Source organism: Carassius gibelio, chromosome B21 (assembly GCF_023724105.1).
Source record: "Carassius gibelio isolate Cgi1373 ecotype wild population from Czech Republic chromosome B21, carGib1.2-hapl.c, whole genome shotgun sequence".
NCBI lineage: Eukaryota > Metazoa > Chordata > Actinopteri > Cypriniformes > Cyprinidae > Carassius > Carassius gibelio.
In genome coordinates, this window is record NC_068416.1 from 3,129,985 (window position 1) to 3,147,950 (window position 17,966).

At 37.3% G+C, this 17,966-nt stretch overlaps 2 protein-coding genes across 2 annotated transcripts in view; both read right to left on the reverse strand.

Moving 5' to 3' along the window:
• Window positions 1-17,966, reverse strand: part of LOC127986006 (uncharacterized) — a gene marked incomplete at its 5' end in the record, with an annotated part of 403,871 nt that overhangs the window by 214,980 nt on the left and 170,925 nt on the right. The gene's annotated exons all lie outside the window — the stretch shown is intronic.
• slco2b1 (solute carrier organic anion transporter family, member 2B1) overlaps window positions 1-17,966 on the reverse strand; it is a 34,092-nt gene that overhangs the window by 6,884 nt on the left and 9,242 nt on the right. Inside the window, exons 3-14 of the mRNA XM_052588173.1 lie at window positions 10,752-10,889; window positions 10,380-10,536; window positions 9,988-10,206; window positions 9,791-9,889; window positions 9,370-9,500; window positions 7,518-7,623; window positions 6,157-6,321; window positions 5,319-5,508; window positions 4,627-4,759; window positions 2,758-2,939; window positions 1,224-1,288; window positions 504-624 (exon numbers count right to left, since the gene is read on the reverse strand). Coding sequence (XP_052444133.1) covers window positions 504-624; window positions 1,224-1,288; window positions 2,758-2,939; window positions 4,627-4,759; window positions 5,319-5,508; window positions 6,157-6,321; window positions 7,518-7,623; window positions 9,370-9,500; window positions 9,791-9,889; window positions 9,988-10,206; window positions 10,380-10,536; window positions 10,752-10,889 — 1,706 coding nt within the window. The remainder of the gene's footprint in view (window positions 1-503; window positions 625-1,223; window positions 1,289-2,757; window positions 2,940-4,626; window positions 4,760-5,318; window positions 5,509-6,156; window positions 6,322-7,517; window positions 7,624-9,369; window positions 9,501-9,790; window positions 9,890-9,987; window positions 10,207-10,379; window positions 10,537-10,751; window positions 10,890-17,966) is intronic.

Below are 17,966 nucleotides of genomic sequence, written 5' to 3' on the forward strand. Positions count from 1 at the left end.
GGTGGTCACTTGAGTGACAGGTGGATTGCCCGTGCTGTCACCACTGTCAAGCTAGGTGGGCGAAGCTTCAGTAACCAGCTCCCGCCTTTTTGCCCATTTTCAATTGTCCGGGAGAGTCGTGCGGTGACGTGCTGCCAAAATGGCGATACCCTGCTTTGCACACTTTAAGCTTCAAAAACACTCTTCAGGAGTCTACTTTTTGATAAAGTACCAACTGTGCTGTCAAGTTAGCAATTATGTTTTTTGTGTGTGTGTGTGTGTGTGTGTGTGTGTGTGCATGCACTGGCACGATCACTTCAACTGTTTCCTTAGGGCAGACAGGGAGACACTTTTCCAACCTTGGCCAGATGGGAGGCCAACTAGACCAGTTGAACCAATTAAGACCAGCACTTGTTTTTTGTTTTTTAAGGAATGATATTATTTCTTTTGTTATAAAATCCATAGTAATACATACAATATAAGCCACACTCTACTTTTCATAGCAGATTAATTTTGACTTTTACCTGTGTCTGAAAAGATCTAAATCGTAGTAGCTACATGATGTTGTCTTATTGCATTTCTTTCCCCACAAAATGCATGCGGTATCGATGGCACGGCCATACAGAACTGGAGCTGGAAGGAATGCTGTCAGGAAATTAAAGTTCCTTGTTAATATATCTTTTAACAAAACATTACTAGACTTTACTACTAGTAGACATTACTAGACGAGTTACATAAAGCACCACAAAATGACTACAAGACCCATAACTGAAAAACTCAAATATTGTCTTAACACACCTATTCCTGGTAATGACATGAAATATGTTATGATGTTTTATGTTTAAGTTATCACTGCAGCTTTCACAATACTGGGAAAACTTGTTGTATAAACAAAGACAGATAACACTAAGCTAAACAGGGCAGGTCTGAATATGCCCGAAAACATTTCGAAACACTTCAATTTCACCAAGATTTTGCCTTTTTAATAGATTAGACATAGTTCAAGTGCAGACCAGATTTAAACCTGTTTTAAGCACATGAGCACCATGGCTAAGCATGCGTGTGAAATGGTGTACCAAGGCTTCCAGTACTACTGCCTGAAATTGTTACTATCATGCTTTGATATTCTTGCTTTAGATTTTTTTTTCACTAACTCAGTACCCTCATACCAGGTTTTGGTTGTAACATGTTTCTGTTAAAATATGACATGTGTCTGTTCTGCATGAACAACTTCTTTTGCTTACCAAGTACTCGAAACAGCATGAACTGAATTCCCAAGGCAAACGATTTGTCTTCTGGAGTCACAGTCCTGAACAAAAGCCAGCAAATCACACATCGTTTTACATTGTTTGTATAAATAAGACATTTCAGTTACATTTCAGGAATATCCTATTGTATATCCTATAGTATGAGCACTTTGAAATAAGTTTTCTTTAACATATCTTTTCAGAGTAAGTGCCTGTGGTCTGTTATTACAGTGATAGCATTTTTTTTCATGATGTTGACAGGGCCTGCACAGGCAGGTTTTTGACAATGGTATAAAGATACTATGACGTATTATAGCTGAAGGGCTTAGATGCATAAATGCGTGAAAACATTAGTTAGTGTAGCGATTAAAAAGTCAACCAATGCTAATTTTAAGGATTCTATCATTTGGAAACTGACACTGTAACATGCTTTAAGAAAAGAAACATGTAAATTGCAATTCTGATTTCATAAAAAAAAAAAAAATAAAAAAAAAAAATGCATAACTATAACTTCTGCACTACAACTAATGAGGAAAGGAATAATTAGTGTGATAAAATAAATACATTTTATTATGCTGTAGGTAGCAACTATGGAAGTGTTGCACTACAACAAGTTGCAACCTGCTAAGCAAGTTCACCTTGACACTCTCCCTTTTAGACAAATCATGCCACAACGTTCACTGCCATTAGTATGATGGCAAATCAATGCCAAAAATTACTGGGCATACAAATGATGCTTGCGCACGGTAAATCACTTCCGCGAGAGGAAAACTAAATCGGACGCGGGGAAACGGGAGCTCGCGAGCTCATTTCAAACGTGCATGGTCATTCCCCACATCCTCGCGCTCGATCTTCGTACCTCTGCTCGCGCGAACATTTTTATTTTGTCAGTCGTGGGGCGGGGCTTGCTGTTCTAGTTGTTATCTCAAATGTAATTGGTTATTCCCCTTTACCTGAAGTCAGTATTGGATGCCAATAAAATTGTTCGCGCGAGCAGAGATGAGAAGATCGAGCGCGAGGATTAGGGGAATGACCATGCGCGCGCAAGGGCTTGAATGGCGCGCAGAGGACATGTTACGCACGCGCTGGAGTTTGAAATGAGCTCGCAGGGTCCCGTTTCCTCGTGTCCGATTTAGTTTTCCTCTCGCGGAAGTGATTTACCGCGCGCGCAAGCATCAGTTGTATGCTCGGTTATTATTGGCATTGATTTGCCGTCATACACTAGTTTTAAAGTAGCAACATTCCATTGTTCTTCTCATAAATGTATTTTCATTCGATTTTCTCTACACTTGACCAAAATTATGAAATTACATACAAATTTACATAATAAACACATTTTCAAAGCTTAACTCAATACTTAATTGTATTATATACAGAATATGAATATAAAACACATTAAACTTCAGAAAATCAGACATACAGATATGTAACTGTTAGATATTTATTAAAACATAAAGATGTAACATTAGATGTTCACTTTAAACAGATCACAGTTACATAAAATAAAGGGAAATGAAAATAGACAGCATACCTGAGGATCATCATAAAAGATGTAGTGTGGGAAAGTGAAGCCACAAAGCATGTAATGGAGGACAGGATCATGAAGGGAATGAGCCGATTAATACACTTATTTCCACAAGGTCCTGAAAGTGCAAAGCCTGGGGAGCCATTTGATGCCACACATTCACAATCTGTGTAGTTATGTGGGAGGTACTGAAAAGTTAAATTTAATAGTTTTGAGAGGTTACTTTCAGAATAATTATATTTTGCAATATTTCAACTATTGTTGTTATTCTCATATTTGCAGGGAATTAAAAAAAAACTTGTATGAATTAAAAAAGTCAATATCAATAAATCTGTACCAGAATTAGGCAATAAACTCAAAGTATTAAACATGCAGCCACTATATATATATTTTGCATCATTATATGTTTGTTTGTGCTACATACCTTATTAATGAATAACAGAGACTTTAAACAGCTTCTAAGAAACCTTTAAATCCATTAACACTATTTTGTCTCATAACATTTCTCTATTGCTAACAACGCCTGGAAGATAAGTAGTATACTTTTCAGGAAGAGAAGTTTGTTTGTTTTAAAAGCAATTAAAAGGATAAGGCATGGAGGAAGTTGTTAAGGCTTTTTCTTTTCATGTCGCCAAAGTAGGTTACGAAACATTTGAATTTATGCAAAAGCAAAATTTAGGTCCAAAACACATAATATGCATACAGCCACACACAAATAAAAATTTTGCAGATAGAAAATGCTTTGTATATAAAAAATAAAAAAAATCTATGCACTTTTCAAAAGATAAACATCTTAAATATTCAAATGAACATTCCATTATGACATGCAAACAGCATATTTCTACATAAATACTGTCCAATTTCCTGACTGCTCCCATTTTATTTTCACTGATTTGCTCTCCCAGTGGACAGAGGCTGTTTCTGTGTATCTAAAGGTTGACAATCTGTTTTGGAAGGCTGAGACTGAGTTACTTTCCCACTGTGTTATATTTATATAGTAATGTATCTGCGTCCTCATTGCTGCAGTCATAGCAGTATGCTGACATGCTCTACTTTCACTTCCAACTGCAGTTGGTATGCACTTAAAGCAAGTAATTGTCTTGGTACTTTGAGCAATTGGTTGTTTTAACATCTACATTTGTGTTTTTTGGGTCTGGGAATGTGTTTGTTTAAACCACTTTTAAACCATTTCCCAAAGTAAAATTCCCTAGATGATGTACAACTCCATTAATGACAGAGTACATGACAACCAGAATATATATATATGTGTGTGTGTGTGTGTGTGTGTGTGTGTGTGGTCATCTTGTTAGTGGCATGTATCATTTTCTCTTCCACATACCTCTTTGATTCATTGCATCTGTGATAACATGCAATGATGTTCTGGGTGTTCCCTAAACATTTTGAAACTCTAAGGGATAAGGGAATTTTAGTGGTCATCACTTACTTACCCTCATGTCGCAGTAAACTTGTATGATTTACTTTTTTCAGTGGAATACAAATGCAGTTAAAGTTAGTGGGTTCAAAAACAGCATTGCACCCAACTGACTTTTTAAGGTCCTATTTGTGAGGTTAAATGCTGAATGCTGAGGCAGTTCACAAAATATCTTATTTTGTGCTCCATAGAAGAAAAACATCTTACAGATGTGGAATAACATAAAATGACATGGATAAATGACAGAATATTCTTTATTTCACATGAACTATCATATTAATCATCCACTGAGTTCAGAAATTAATTACTTTTCTTAATATTTCAGATGAAATCCTTTTGGTTAGTTCAAGCCAACCACTGCAAAACTCATGTATCAGCCTCCTTTTTTGCATCATTAACAAAGTACCATGCAGTTCCAGTAATGGAAGTTAAAGATAACTTACTTTCTTTTCATTGGGTTCTACTGTCTTACATCCAGCATGACAAGGAGAAAGAAATTCCACTCCATCTGAGCCACACACAGGGTTAAAGGCTTCATCAGAACAGGAACATGCATTGCTACACTGCTGAGAAGATCTGGGGACAAAAGTAAACAAAATCAAGGCAAAGGCTCATGAAAATAACAGGATGCCTTGTGGCAGAATTTTAAGCATTTAAAAAAATTGTTCTTTGCATATTAAGAGAATTAAAAAGAAAAACTACTAGTCTAAAATCCTTGAGGAATGTAGGAGAAAATGTAAGTGAAAATTTCAGCCTGCAGTTAAAATGTGGTCTACATCCAAAACTTTGTAATGGAAAACAGCTGTCAGAGGGTTTACACAGAACAAGACACTGTTGATTATTTTGTATGTTGTAACTGGAATTGTGGGCTGAATCACTTAGATGTTGGCAACCCAAATGAACACTCTTTTATATTTTACCTGTATGTAAACAGAATGCATTTAAATCAGCATATAAAGAAAGCATATATATAAAAAAAATCCTAAATATAGGAAAATAACTAACTAATTGTGTATTTTCTTTCCTACAGGTTTTATGGTCAGATTTATTTTGGGGGGGGAGGGCCAAATGTGTGTTATTTACCATATAAACTGCCACAATATTTAAAACATTTAAACATCAAAAAACAACTCACAAATGATAGTTGACACCAGAAACATTATGTGTGGGGCAGCCAATGAAGAGAAGTGGAATTGCGAACATAATGCTAACAAAAACTGCCACCGTACACATCGCCGCTGAGGACCTCACAGTCAAGCCCAACTTGCGTAGTATAACCCCTCCAGCCATTATACCTAACATGGCTGAAGGAATATTTAAGCCACCTGTGAACAGACATACAGACAGAACAGGTACAAATATATATATATATATATATATATATATATATATATATATATATATATAGTGTTTAATGTAATATACAATATATATATATATATATATATATATATATATATATATATATATATATATATATATATATATATATATATATATATATATATATATATATATATATAGTGTTTAATGTAATATACAATATATAGTTAATGAACTTTGTAAGTGTGTGTGTGTGTGTGTGTGTATGTTTTTGTGTGTGTTTTAATGCTTCAGGTTCGGGTGGATCCCTGGGAATGTTCAAGTTGAAACCCCTGCACTACATTCCTTTATTAATCCCATTGAACAATACATAATGAAAGATGTCAAATTTAGACAAAAGGCTTCTTTCTTCTCTTGCTTATTTCTCAGGACTTTGGAATCTTTCTTAGCGACATATGGTATTGTGTGTGGATTAGCAGTGGTAAAAGTTTTGAATGAGTAATTTGTATCTTTGAACAATATGATATGATTTCACTGGCCACAAACATACAGCACATATTGTTATGGTTTTGGCGGAGCAAAAGGTTTTCTTCTTCAATAGTAACCTCAACCTTAACCAAAGACATAATTGATTTCCTTCAATAACTCACCCATCATCAAATTAGAAAAGGAGGCAGTCTGTGCAAACTGCCTTTCAATGAATTTGCCCATAAAAGTGGCCAGCCCCGCAACCATGGCAGCAAGATTCACTTGAGCCAACACTACCAACAAATAAATTGGGTTCCTCAGAGTCCTCATTACAATTTTGGGGAAACCTGAGGAAAGATAAAATACACCAGACAATATGAAAAAAAATCCAAATAACATTTGTACATTATAGCACAAAAATAATTCTCAAGAAGGATAAAGAACATTATATTTTGGAATATTAATGAATATATCAATGGATATAAAGATCTTTAGATCCAGAGACTTTTACATTAAACATCAACAACCAAATACATTACATTTATCTGGAATAAATAATTAAAACACTGAAATATATAAATATTGCCAGAAATGTTAATATTAGACAAAATATTTTGGAGTTTGATAAATGACTTTTAAAAACAAAACACATAGAAAGGCTTTGTATTTCCTGTTGTGTGCTGCCCACCCATTAAGAAAGTGTGCTAAGTTCAAGAAATCTAACTGTTACCGGAACAGAACATTTGAATCATGATTTTGCAGTTCAGAAAAACAGATTGAGTCATTATTTGGCTTCTAATCAGGCATCTGGTTATGACTAAGTAGGTCAAACTAAGCAGCATTATATACTAAATTTTGCATGAGCAGCATTATGATTGCATGAGGGGATTCTTTTGAATCTGGACATGGTAGTTTCATTATTATGCCAATGTAATATGGCCTAACAAATACAGTAATCCCATTAGGTTCTAAAATAGGTCATAAACCTACATCTTTCTAACTAACATCCATAATCCAGTTTGACCAGATGCTGAATGCAATGAGATTTTGTATGTGCGGTTTTGTTACTTGTGGAATGGCTGCTAAAACAATACAGACAGCATGTGCAATTATACAACTAGCAGTGGGTGTAATTTATTTTAGTAAACTACTGTACACCACATTGATGTTTGACACCTAAACTTTGAAACTTTTCTTGTCTAAAATCCATAACATTGCCAGTGTAAAATAACACTTCCAGTGTAAAAGTCATCCTGTCTGAATCAGGAGAGAAATATGCACAGATCAATCACTGTTTACTTGGAGCTGTTCACTTGATGGACTAGAGCCATGTGGATCACTTGTAGATTAATTGTGATGTTTTAATCAACAGTCACTGGAGATGACCAATTGGTGAGCAAGTGATGTTTAATTTCTCGAAATTCAGATGAAGAAATACCTCATCTACATCTTGGATTTCCATGGGGTGTGTACATTTACATTGTTCTTTTTTGGTCAGCTATTCTTTAATGTGCGATAAAATAAAATAAAATGGCAAACACACTTTTTAAGAACTCAGTGAGAGATGCCTCTTCCTTTGTTTCAGATTTGGGGTTCTTTTCCTCCATCATTTTTTCTGTGGATGGCTCAACAGGGGCCTCTACAATTTCCTGAAGAGATTGAAATCTTTGATTAAATTTCATTTATTGTTGGGAAAAAAAATACTGTTAAACAACCACATTATGCTCAAAATCAAAGTGCAAAGTGGTAGAGAGGAACATACACTCTTAAAAATAAAGGTTCCAAAAGGTTGTTTTTGTAGTGATGGCATAGAAGAACCAGTTTTAATTCCAAAAAGAACCTTTCAGTGAAGGGTTCATAAACAAACCATTTTGAAGAACATTTAAAAATCTTAAGAAACTTTTTAGACTGTACAGAAATTGTTCTGCATTTGAAAGGTTACATGGATGTTGAAGGTTCTTCATGGAAGCATTGATGCCAATAAAGAACCTTTATTTTAAGAGTGTATCGCAAACTGATTGTCATTTGCTTCAATAATGCCAGCTTATATTTTTATAGGGGTCATATGATGCGATTAAATAATTTTTTCTCTTTGGAGTATTACTAGCTCTTGGTGCATAAAGAAGATCTGCAAAGTTGCAAAGACTAAAGTTTCAAATCCAAAGAGATATTCTTTATAAAAGTTAAGAGTCAACCACGCCCTCCTAAAATGCCTCATTCAAATATTCCCCCACATGTCTACGTCACAATGTGGGAAGATTTGCATAACAACACCCTAATGTCCATGCAAAGAAAGAAGATTTTTATTGTCGCTGTTGTTGCAGCCGCCATGTTGTTGAGACAATGTGTGTTTGAAACTATTTTTTTTTTTTGGCTTTCCAAAAGAGAGCACAACTAGAAATCAGTGTTTAAGTTGCATTTACAACACTGTTCCAGTTCAACCCAAATATTCAGATGTGTGCAGCGCATTTTACGGAGGATGAGGACTGTTTCCTGGAAGAGTAACCTACAATGTTATAAAGTGGGGCAGTTCCAACTTTGCAAGGACAGTCTGGCGCTTCTGACTCAGTCTGTAATTACATTGACATATTTAAAGAATTTGACACTGATGATTCAAATGGGAATTTTGAGCAGTGTAGAGTAACGCTTGATGTTTATCGTTTCTCCGATCACAAATTCAGAAATGGTTTTATATTTAAGCAGTGCAATAAGCAATGCGATGTGTAAAATGACAGTATAAGTCATTATGATCAGTAATTACATGCCTACTGGATGCTACAAATGCCTCGTTTGTATTGGGTTTTATTTTGTTGCAGCGTTCAGAACACTTGATCTTGGCCTCACAGTATTTCAAAGAGCATAACATTTCTGTCACACACTTGAGGAATGTGGCCTATCACAATGCACTGGACAGCTGGCAAATCAGCTTACACCTCGTTTTCAGAACGATAAGCTTTGTAAAAATCTATGCATTTTAGAAAGGCAGGGCATAGAGGAGTAACAAATAAATGTACACTGTAGAGTACACTGTAGAGTAGACTTTTTTTTTTAGCAATGTCATATGGCCCCTTTAAATATGAGATTATCTGATTCACATTTACAGAACACAAGCATTTAGTGCAAAAACATGTATGGACGCTAACTTTCATGAGAGGTTAACCTGTTATTTAATCTAGTTGAGCAAGAGGGGGAAGAACAGGCTGAGACACGCTCCTCTGGGACTCATGTTTCTTTCCGTGGTTATAGTTTTTTTATTTAAAAACATGTTCTGTAAGACCCAAGCGTACTTCAGGCAATGCCTAAAACTTATTTGCCAAACTCTCCATCACTGATTATTCAAAATTTACCAAATAATATTCAGAATCAAAAAGGCTAACAAAAGATTTTTGATATACCTCTCTAGACATCTTCCTTGGGAAAAATAGGTATGGCAAAGAAGTCAGGAGAAGGAGGGTGGCAGCCATCAGGAATCCCAACCACCAAGCTCCAACCCATCTGGGGTCATCATTTTTCAAATTTAAATCTTCTGAAAAGTATAACAGCTCATTCAAAAAACATATCTTATATATGAGAGACATAAAGCCAAACTTACTAAAAGTTCCTGTCTGTTTGATGCACCAAGCAACATTGCTAAACGTGTTGTATCTTGAGGTAAACACTTTTTAAATTCAGTTTATCTTGTCTAAATGCACTTGTCTAAAAATGATTAGTACAGTTTTTAAAAGTATTTACATTAGACTCTGTTGTTTAAGCTCAGTAAAGTGTATACATTTACTTTACATTTATGAAGGAGAAGACATTGCATATCAGACTTACTTGAAGACATCTTATCAATGTCAACATAGAAACGAAGCAGAGCAGATGACATCATGTAGCCAAATGCCGGCCCAATTACAGTAATTGCGAAAAGTATGCCTATAGAAAAAGATAATGGTTGATTATTTCTTGAATTTACCACTGTATTATAAAAATTAAACCACCCTATATGGAAATCAATAATCGAACATTCAAACCTAGGTAGAAGGGAGAATTCCTTTTTTCTGCATAATCATCTATGTAGGAAATCCCAAAAGGTTGTATGGGGACACCACCAATGCCCAGCAATAACTGGCCCAGTAAAAGTATTGGATAAACTCCAAGGTGAGAATCACTCTTTCCTTGATCACATGTCTGTTTAGATTTGTTGATTGAGTTCAGTGATTTGCAAAGACCAGAACTGTTGTCTGTGGTATCTGTGTAACAAATACATTGTTCATTTCAGTTGTTAGGTACTTATATATATATATATATATATATATATATATATATATATATATATATATATATATATATATATATATATATATATATATATATATAATATATATATATAAACAACAACAACAAAAAAACAATCCTCACTCACTATTGGAGTCTGTAATGTAATTCTCACTAATGAAGTGAGGTAGGGCTATAAGGAACACCCCCACACTTGCGATCATCGCTCCGATTCCAATACATCTTGGCCGATGTACACGGCTCCCAAAGAAACTCACAAACACAATTAGAATGGTGTTTCCCACCTGTGGTCAACAAAAAAAGACTTAAACGCATGATCAGATATAATAGTCAAGAAGTTGTCCTTGCTGATGTAATATCAATTTCATATTTAGACTTTGTGTCTAAACTTGTACATTAATATTGAAATAATTGCAAACCACAAATGTGTTTTTTTTCTTCAGGCGATTCATGACATCCTGTCATCAACATTCATATAAAGTTAGCAGATTATCCTTGCCTCATTAAAGGCTGCCAGGAGTCCTGATTGCTGACTTGAAAATCCATATCTTTTCTCAATGGTGGTTATGGAGCCTTTCAGATAGCCAGACACCAGGAGCTGAGCAAGTTGTAGCATCCCATGACACAGTACAAAAAACTGAAACACACACACAAACACACACAAAAGTGCTAAAATGTAAACACATTTTGTAAATATGCATAGGGAAAAAATACAACAAACATTAAATTGGAAAATATTAATCTGTTAACTGGTTTTAAGTGTTCAGGCCATACCAAGTTGTATCCTAGCAAAGTTAAATTCTTTGGTTGAATAGCAATTTCAGAGCATTAAACAAAACACAACAGAAGGATGTGTGGTAAATACAAGGACATTAAAATTATGCAGAAAAGCATCAGGCCCAGTCTGTGGGGAATAATAAACTTAAGGAACTTAACACCTCTCAAAAAAAAAAAAAAAAAAAATTCAACAATATTCTATTGCTAATTAAAAAAAATGAGATAAATGCTTCGATAAGTTAAATTAAACTAAATTCTTATAGTTTTCATTTTTAAAGACTCCATAAACAAACTCTTTAACCTGTTGAAATCATGTCTCACTGCAGGCAAACACCCCCAATACTAGGGCTGGGTATCGATTCAGATGTTCCAGATCGATTCGATTTCGATTCACAAGCTCACAAATCTATTAGATTTCGATTCTCGATTAGATTTTCGATTTCAATTCTTGATTCGTTTTTCTATATTCGATTCTCGATTCAACTCAATGAATATAGATTTATTACAAATACTATATCTATAAATAATAACAGTGAACAAAAGTTTACAATTGGGTAATTAATCAAAATAAATTAAGAGCCACAAACCTGTATATTAAACTCTCTTATTTTAGGTACACTTGGGTACATTAAAACAGAACCCATCTCTAATTTTCAAATGCATACAATTGTTAGATAAATACAATACAATTTTGTTGCAAGATGAAAAATGCTTTGTTCTTGTCCACAGCACTTGTCGTCGTCTTGCTTACAAAATCTAAAATGCTTCCATACCTCTGACTTTTTATGTGAAGGCGGCATCAATGTTGACAAAGCAACTGAAACCACCATTTTAAGCAATGAATGAATGAATGACAGGTTTGCCTCTCGCTCCTGGTAACATCGCACAAGGCAAATAAGAGGGTGACATCTAGTGGAGAACACTTGTAATTAGATTAACGTTAATCTTTCATTCAATGTTTGCGGAAATAAATATGGGAAAAAATCCCACTAGATTGGGCCACCGGAGAGATTATATATTGGGGCTGTGATTGCATTAAGAAATCATGTACATTCTCCTTGTGACAAGCCAGATTCCTTGATGATTAACTCTACATCTATTGAAAGCCCAAAGGAAAATGTGGGTTGTTACCTTGCATTGATTACAGGTCCTTAAATAAGATCACTGTGAAATTCAGTTACCCACTTCCATTGATTCTATCCTCCCTGGAACAACTCCGTGATACTCGCATCGTCACTCCAGCGACTCTTTTTTTCCCCCTTGTTTGTGAAGGCAGTAAAAAATTTATCTTTCACCAGACTTCTGTGGAATTCCTAGGATATCAGATTAACGCTAGAGGGGTAAAGATAGATGACTGAAAGACACTTGAGTGGACTCCAGAAGCAGAACAGGCCTTCCAAGTGTTAAAGACTGCCTTCACAAAAGCCCACAGTAAACAGATCTGGAGAAAAAATTAATTGTGGAAGTGGATTCCTCCACTATGGGGGTGGGAGCCATCCTCTCCCAATATTCTGAGCAAGCTGAAAAACCAATGCCCTGTGCTTTCTTTTCTAGGAATCTATCATCCGGCGAAAGAAACTATGACATTGGCAATCGAGAGTTACTGGCAGTGAAGCTGGCCCTTGAGGAATGGAGGCACTGGTTAGAGGGAGCCCGGCAGGCTTACCTTGTACTCACAGATCACAGGAGTACCTAAAAGAAGCTAAAAGACTCAACCCTTGCCAAGCTAGGTGGGCGCTATTCTTCACCCGGTTTCATTTCCTCATATCCTACCATCCTGGGTCCAAGAACACGAGAGCCGACAACTTATCCCGCCTACACACTGAAGAGGAAGTCAAGGAGGAAACCATCTTGCCCACCAAACTATTTGTTAACCCGATTCAGTGGGACCTTGACGAACTACTCTGTGAACAAGCCCAAAACCAGCCCGTTCAGCCCATGTGTCCAGTAGGGAAGATCTACGTAGCAGAGGATTACCGTTTACCCCTCATCTCTGACGCTCGTTCCTCAGTAGGAACCGGTCATCCAGGAGTCAATAAAACATTGTCAACCCTCCAAAGGAAGTACTGGTGGCCAAGGATGCGAGAGGATGTCACAGAGTTTATTCAAGGGTGCGCACTCTGCAATGACCAAGATACCTCGACAACTACCTACTGGAAAACTCCTTCCCTTACCGATTCCTCAGCGCCCCTGGTCCCACATTGGAGTTGACTTCGTTACTGACCTCCCAGCGTCTGACGGTAACACATGTATCCTTGTAGCCATTGATAGATTCTCCAAGGCATGTAAACTCAAAGGCTGCCCACAGCCTTTGAGACTGCCGAACTTCCATTCAATCATGTATTCTGTAATTTTGGTATTCCGGAAGATATTGTTTGCGACAGGAGACCTCAATTCATTTTGAGGGTCTTGATGTCCTTCCTTGCCATGCTCAGTGTCACCGTCAGTCTGGTTACTCTGGTTACCATCCTCAGGCAATCGGGCAAACAGAACGCAAGATCCAGGATGTCAAACCGTTTCCTTAGGACCTTCTGCCACCGGAACCAGAACATATGGAACAGGTACCTAGTCTGGGCTGAATATGCCCAAAATTCCCTCCGAAAAACATCAAATAATCTCACCCCGTTTCAATGCATTCTAAAAGAAACCCCTGTCTACCAGCCCGGCCAATTAGTATGGCTGCCCACCCCGGACATCAGGTTACGGCAACCATGCAAAAAACTAAGCCAGAGGTACCGGATCCAACCTACCTTTCACATCTCCCTGTTGAAACCCCATCACTTACCTGTTTCTGTTCCCTCTGCAGACCCGGTCCCTGACGACGAACCCCCATTGCCACCCATCGACGCGCAACCCATTTACACAGTTAAGGAGCCTCGCCAATATATCCTTGACCCAAGTCTGCCTACTGAATTTCAAGCCCAGCATCCAGAGAAACCTGCTCCACGAACTCGAGGTAGACCTCCACGATGCCAGAGAGTAAGGCCCGCTGGCGCAGACCCTGGGGGGGGTAGTGTCAGGGATCGGGCAGACCCGGTCCCAGCCAATCATCAGCGCTCACACTCCCCTGAGTACTAATTACCAGCACCCGATCTCCATTACCCTGGCACTATAAAACTCTCACAGAAACACAAGTTCACTGTCGAGCCTCAAACAGGAATTGACCTCACGATCTTGTCTCCAACTCATCGCATCTTCTCAGCAAACTCCAACTGTAACGTATTCTCACATTTGGAAGTTAACTTGTGTGTCTTTGTTCTCTTGTCTCCAGAACTCTTATGGCACTATCCATGATGTGAATTCTCCTACCTACCTCGATACCTCCTGAGTGCCCATGTGATTCTTGAACATTGTTCTCCCACTGCAAAGAGAAGAGACAAGTATCGATATTCACGTATTGTGTGGCTTTGACGTCTCGACACGTAACGCACTCACCTGGCTTTCACAGAAGCAGAATTCCCAAGTCCAAGGCCATGGTTCTTAGCCGAAAAAAGGTGGCATGTCCCCTTCAGGTTGGTGGAGAGCTCCTGCCTCAAGTGGAGGAGTTCATGTATCTTGTTTACGAGTGAGGGGAGGATGGAGCGGGAAATTGACAGGTGGATACGTGCAGCTTCTGCAGTGATGCGGTTGATGTACCTGTCTGTCATGGTGAAGAAGGAGCTGAGCTGCAAGGCGAAGCTCTCGATTTACCAGTCAATCTACGTTCCTACTCTCACCTATGGTCATGAGCTGTGGGTCATGACCGAAAGGACAAGATCCCGGATACAGGCACTCCGCAGGGTGGCTGGGCACTCCCTTAGAGATAGGGTGAGGAGCTCTGCCACTCGGGAGGAGCTCAGAGTAGAGCCGCTGCTCCTCAACATCGAGAGGAGCCAGCTGAGGTGGCTCGGGCATCTGTTCCGGATGCCTCCTGGATGCCTTCCTGGGAAGGTGTTTCGGGCACGTCCCACCGGGAGGAGGCCCCGGGGAAGACTGAGGATACGCTGGAGGGACTAGGTCTCTCGGCTGGCCTGGGAACGCCTGGGTATCCACCCTGAAGAGCTGGAGGAAGTGTGTAGGGAGAGGTAAGTCTGAGCATCTCTGCTTAGACTGCTGCCACCGCGACCCGGCCCCGGATAAGCGGAAGAAGATGGATGGATGGATGGATGGATATATATATATTTCCAGATTACAGAGTAAATAATTTAAAATGCTCTGTCAATTTTGATTGGACACATAAAATAAATACATAATTGAATTTGTAAAGGATTTATTTTTATTTGTTTATGCTCAACATATATTTGTGCTTTTGTAAAATAAAGAACATAAACAGGGTGTGCTCTCATTCTACACTGTCTCCATGAACTGCTTTTAAAAACGCATTACCAAAATGAACTGAAAATCAGTGAATAATTTATATATAGAATTTAAATATATATAGAAAGCCTGACAGGTGTTTGATTTTAATATTTTATTAATTAACTTTTTTCTTCATGTTATTCCAGACAGATTGGATGATTGTGAGATCAGATTTCTGTGTGGAGCACTGGCTGTTGTCAGACTCACTGGATTATGTTTGGAAATATAAACTGGTATTTACTACTGGCACACTACAGCAAAATATAGAAGTAACTGATTTAAAACCATTTTTTGTTGGTGAAAATACTAGTGGCCTAAAACTTTTGAACATTAAACACACACACACACACACACACACAAACACACACACACACACACACACACACACACACACACACGTATATATATATATATATTTACTATTTTCCCCCTCAAAATTAAATAAATCCATTGAATCAATATGAAAGTTATTTTTCATATTGAAACTGATGAAAATACACAACATAGCAAGTTGATCCACAAATGACATACATTCATCAGTCATCGCTTCCAAAATGAATTCAACGGGTCATCTTGTTAATGCTATAAATTCATTACAGCAATAAAATTAAATATAATAATGAACAATATCACATTAGACCACAGAAATTGCAAAATGACATTTCCCTTACATTCAACTTCCAAAAGTGCATTCATCTTTGCCATGTTACATTCATTTAGTTGACTAGTGCTATGTGCTGTATTAACAAAAACATAAATGGCATTTATTATAACACTGACAAGCTACGCAATATCACGTTCATAATCTAATGCAATTCATCTTGTATAGTGAAACTTGTCATCGATCTATGGCGCTGTATGTTTGTTCTGAAAGCACGTGGTGGTGATTTACGGGTAATGTTAATCACATAACCAGCTTTACTTTTTTACATGCAATTTATCATGCAGCTCTTATTTGTTGATTACAAAGTACAAAGTAGATGAGGAAAACTAGGATGCCAGGTTTATTCAGAGTGCTGCCATTACCGTCTAAAGTGCCTGGAATGGTGCACTGTAGAGGCCGACAGATATATCGGGCCGATTTCTGTCATTTTTTTAATATACTGGCATCGGCCGATATCTGTGTTTAGTAGCACCAATTTAAAGTTGGGCACATCGGCAGGCAGCCCCGTGTTATTGGCGCGGTGGAAAGTGTTGCTGCCGCATGTGATGGACCCCAAGCCAAAACTTTTGGAAGATTCAACAACAGTCCTGGGAGATAAAGGTAGTTTGTAACATTGGTTGTCACTCTGTAAATGAGGTGGAGATCTTGTCAGCTCCCACAAACACTGCAGCATGATTGAGGGCTACGCTACTCTTCCCCGCTCACAGACAGGACCATGCTCGGAGCGACAGCTTTCCTGGAGCTGCCCAGTATGGTGAATGACATTTGTTCGGAATGATGGTTTGATGCAGACAATAGCCAGGTTTCCATCCAACTCATTTGAATTTAGGAATGTCAGTATTTGATAATTTCCATGATCGATCATTGTTTAAATTAACAATCAGTTTATTAATGCTGAAAAATTAGTCTGCAGCTGTATTATTATTATGTGCAAAAGCCACTTGGAAAAAAAGGTTTCTCAACCGAAATAAAGGGGTTTTAGTCTTAATAAAATTCTAGTAGCAGGACTGTAAAATGAAGAGATGTGATTATGATCATTTGATAAAATGAAGAGAGCACACCATACGTTTGAGATCATTTTACTTTGTTGACTGTTAACCGTCAAGGAGACCGCAGAATGCGCCTTTTTAAATGGTTTCGTGGTGCTCGTTGTTGTATTTTAAAATGCAATTGCAATGTTTTCAAATGACACTATAGTATTAAAAATAAAATGATCCCAAACGTAACTGTGGTGCTTGTGGCTGTGCTGCACAGTCAGTGAACCACTTTTTTGACATCAAACATTTTATCCAGGTATTATGACCAGTACTTTTTTTTTTTGATCCTGTTCTGCAAAATGTTTGATTTTAAATTTTTGCGTTCCGCCAGGCCTATTTGTTTTATAAAATCCGGCATTTACAGTGCATTAGATCATTACAATACATGAGTTCTTGCATATGAGGAAGAGCAAGCGCGGGTTTGGCTAGATGTATTTAGAGGCTATTCATCACTATATATATATATATATATATATATATATATATATATATATATTACCTGTTTTATATATTTAATACTTGGTCAGTTGGATACATTTTTTATTTAATACCGTTCAGTGCACAAAATTAAGATTCGAGAGATGGTTCAAATCATTGTCAATAAATGATAAGTTTAGAAATGTTGTGCATCCACTTTTTATTAGTGTGACATTTTAGCATGCAAATGTAGCGGAAAACTTCAATATATTGGCCATAAAAATCTGCATCACATGATCTCTAGTGCACTGTGATTGGTTGATCATTCTGCAAAAAAGGGAGACTGGCATTTGTCACAGTTTGGCAAACAAGGGGAGAAAATATAACCTATCAACTCTGATCACATTTTGCGTAAAAATGTAAAATATAATTTTCAATACCAACCAGATACAATACTGATTTTGGCGGAAACTCGGGTTTA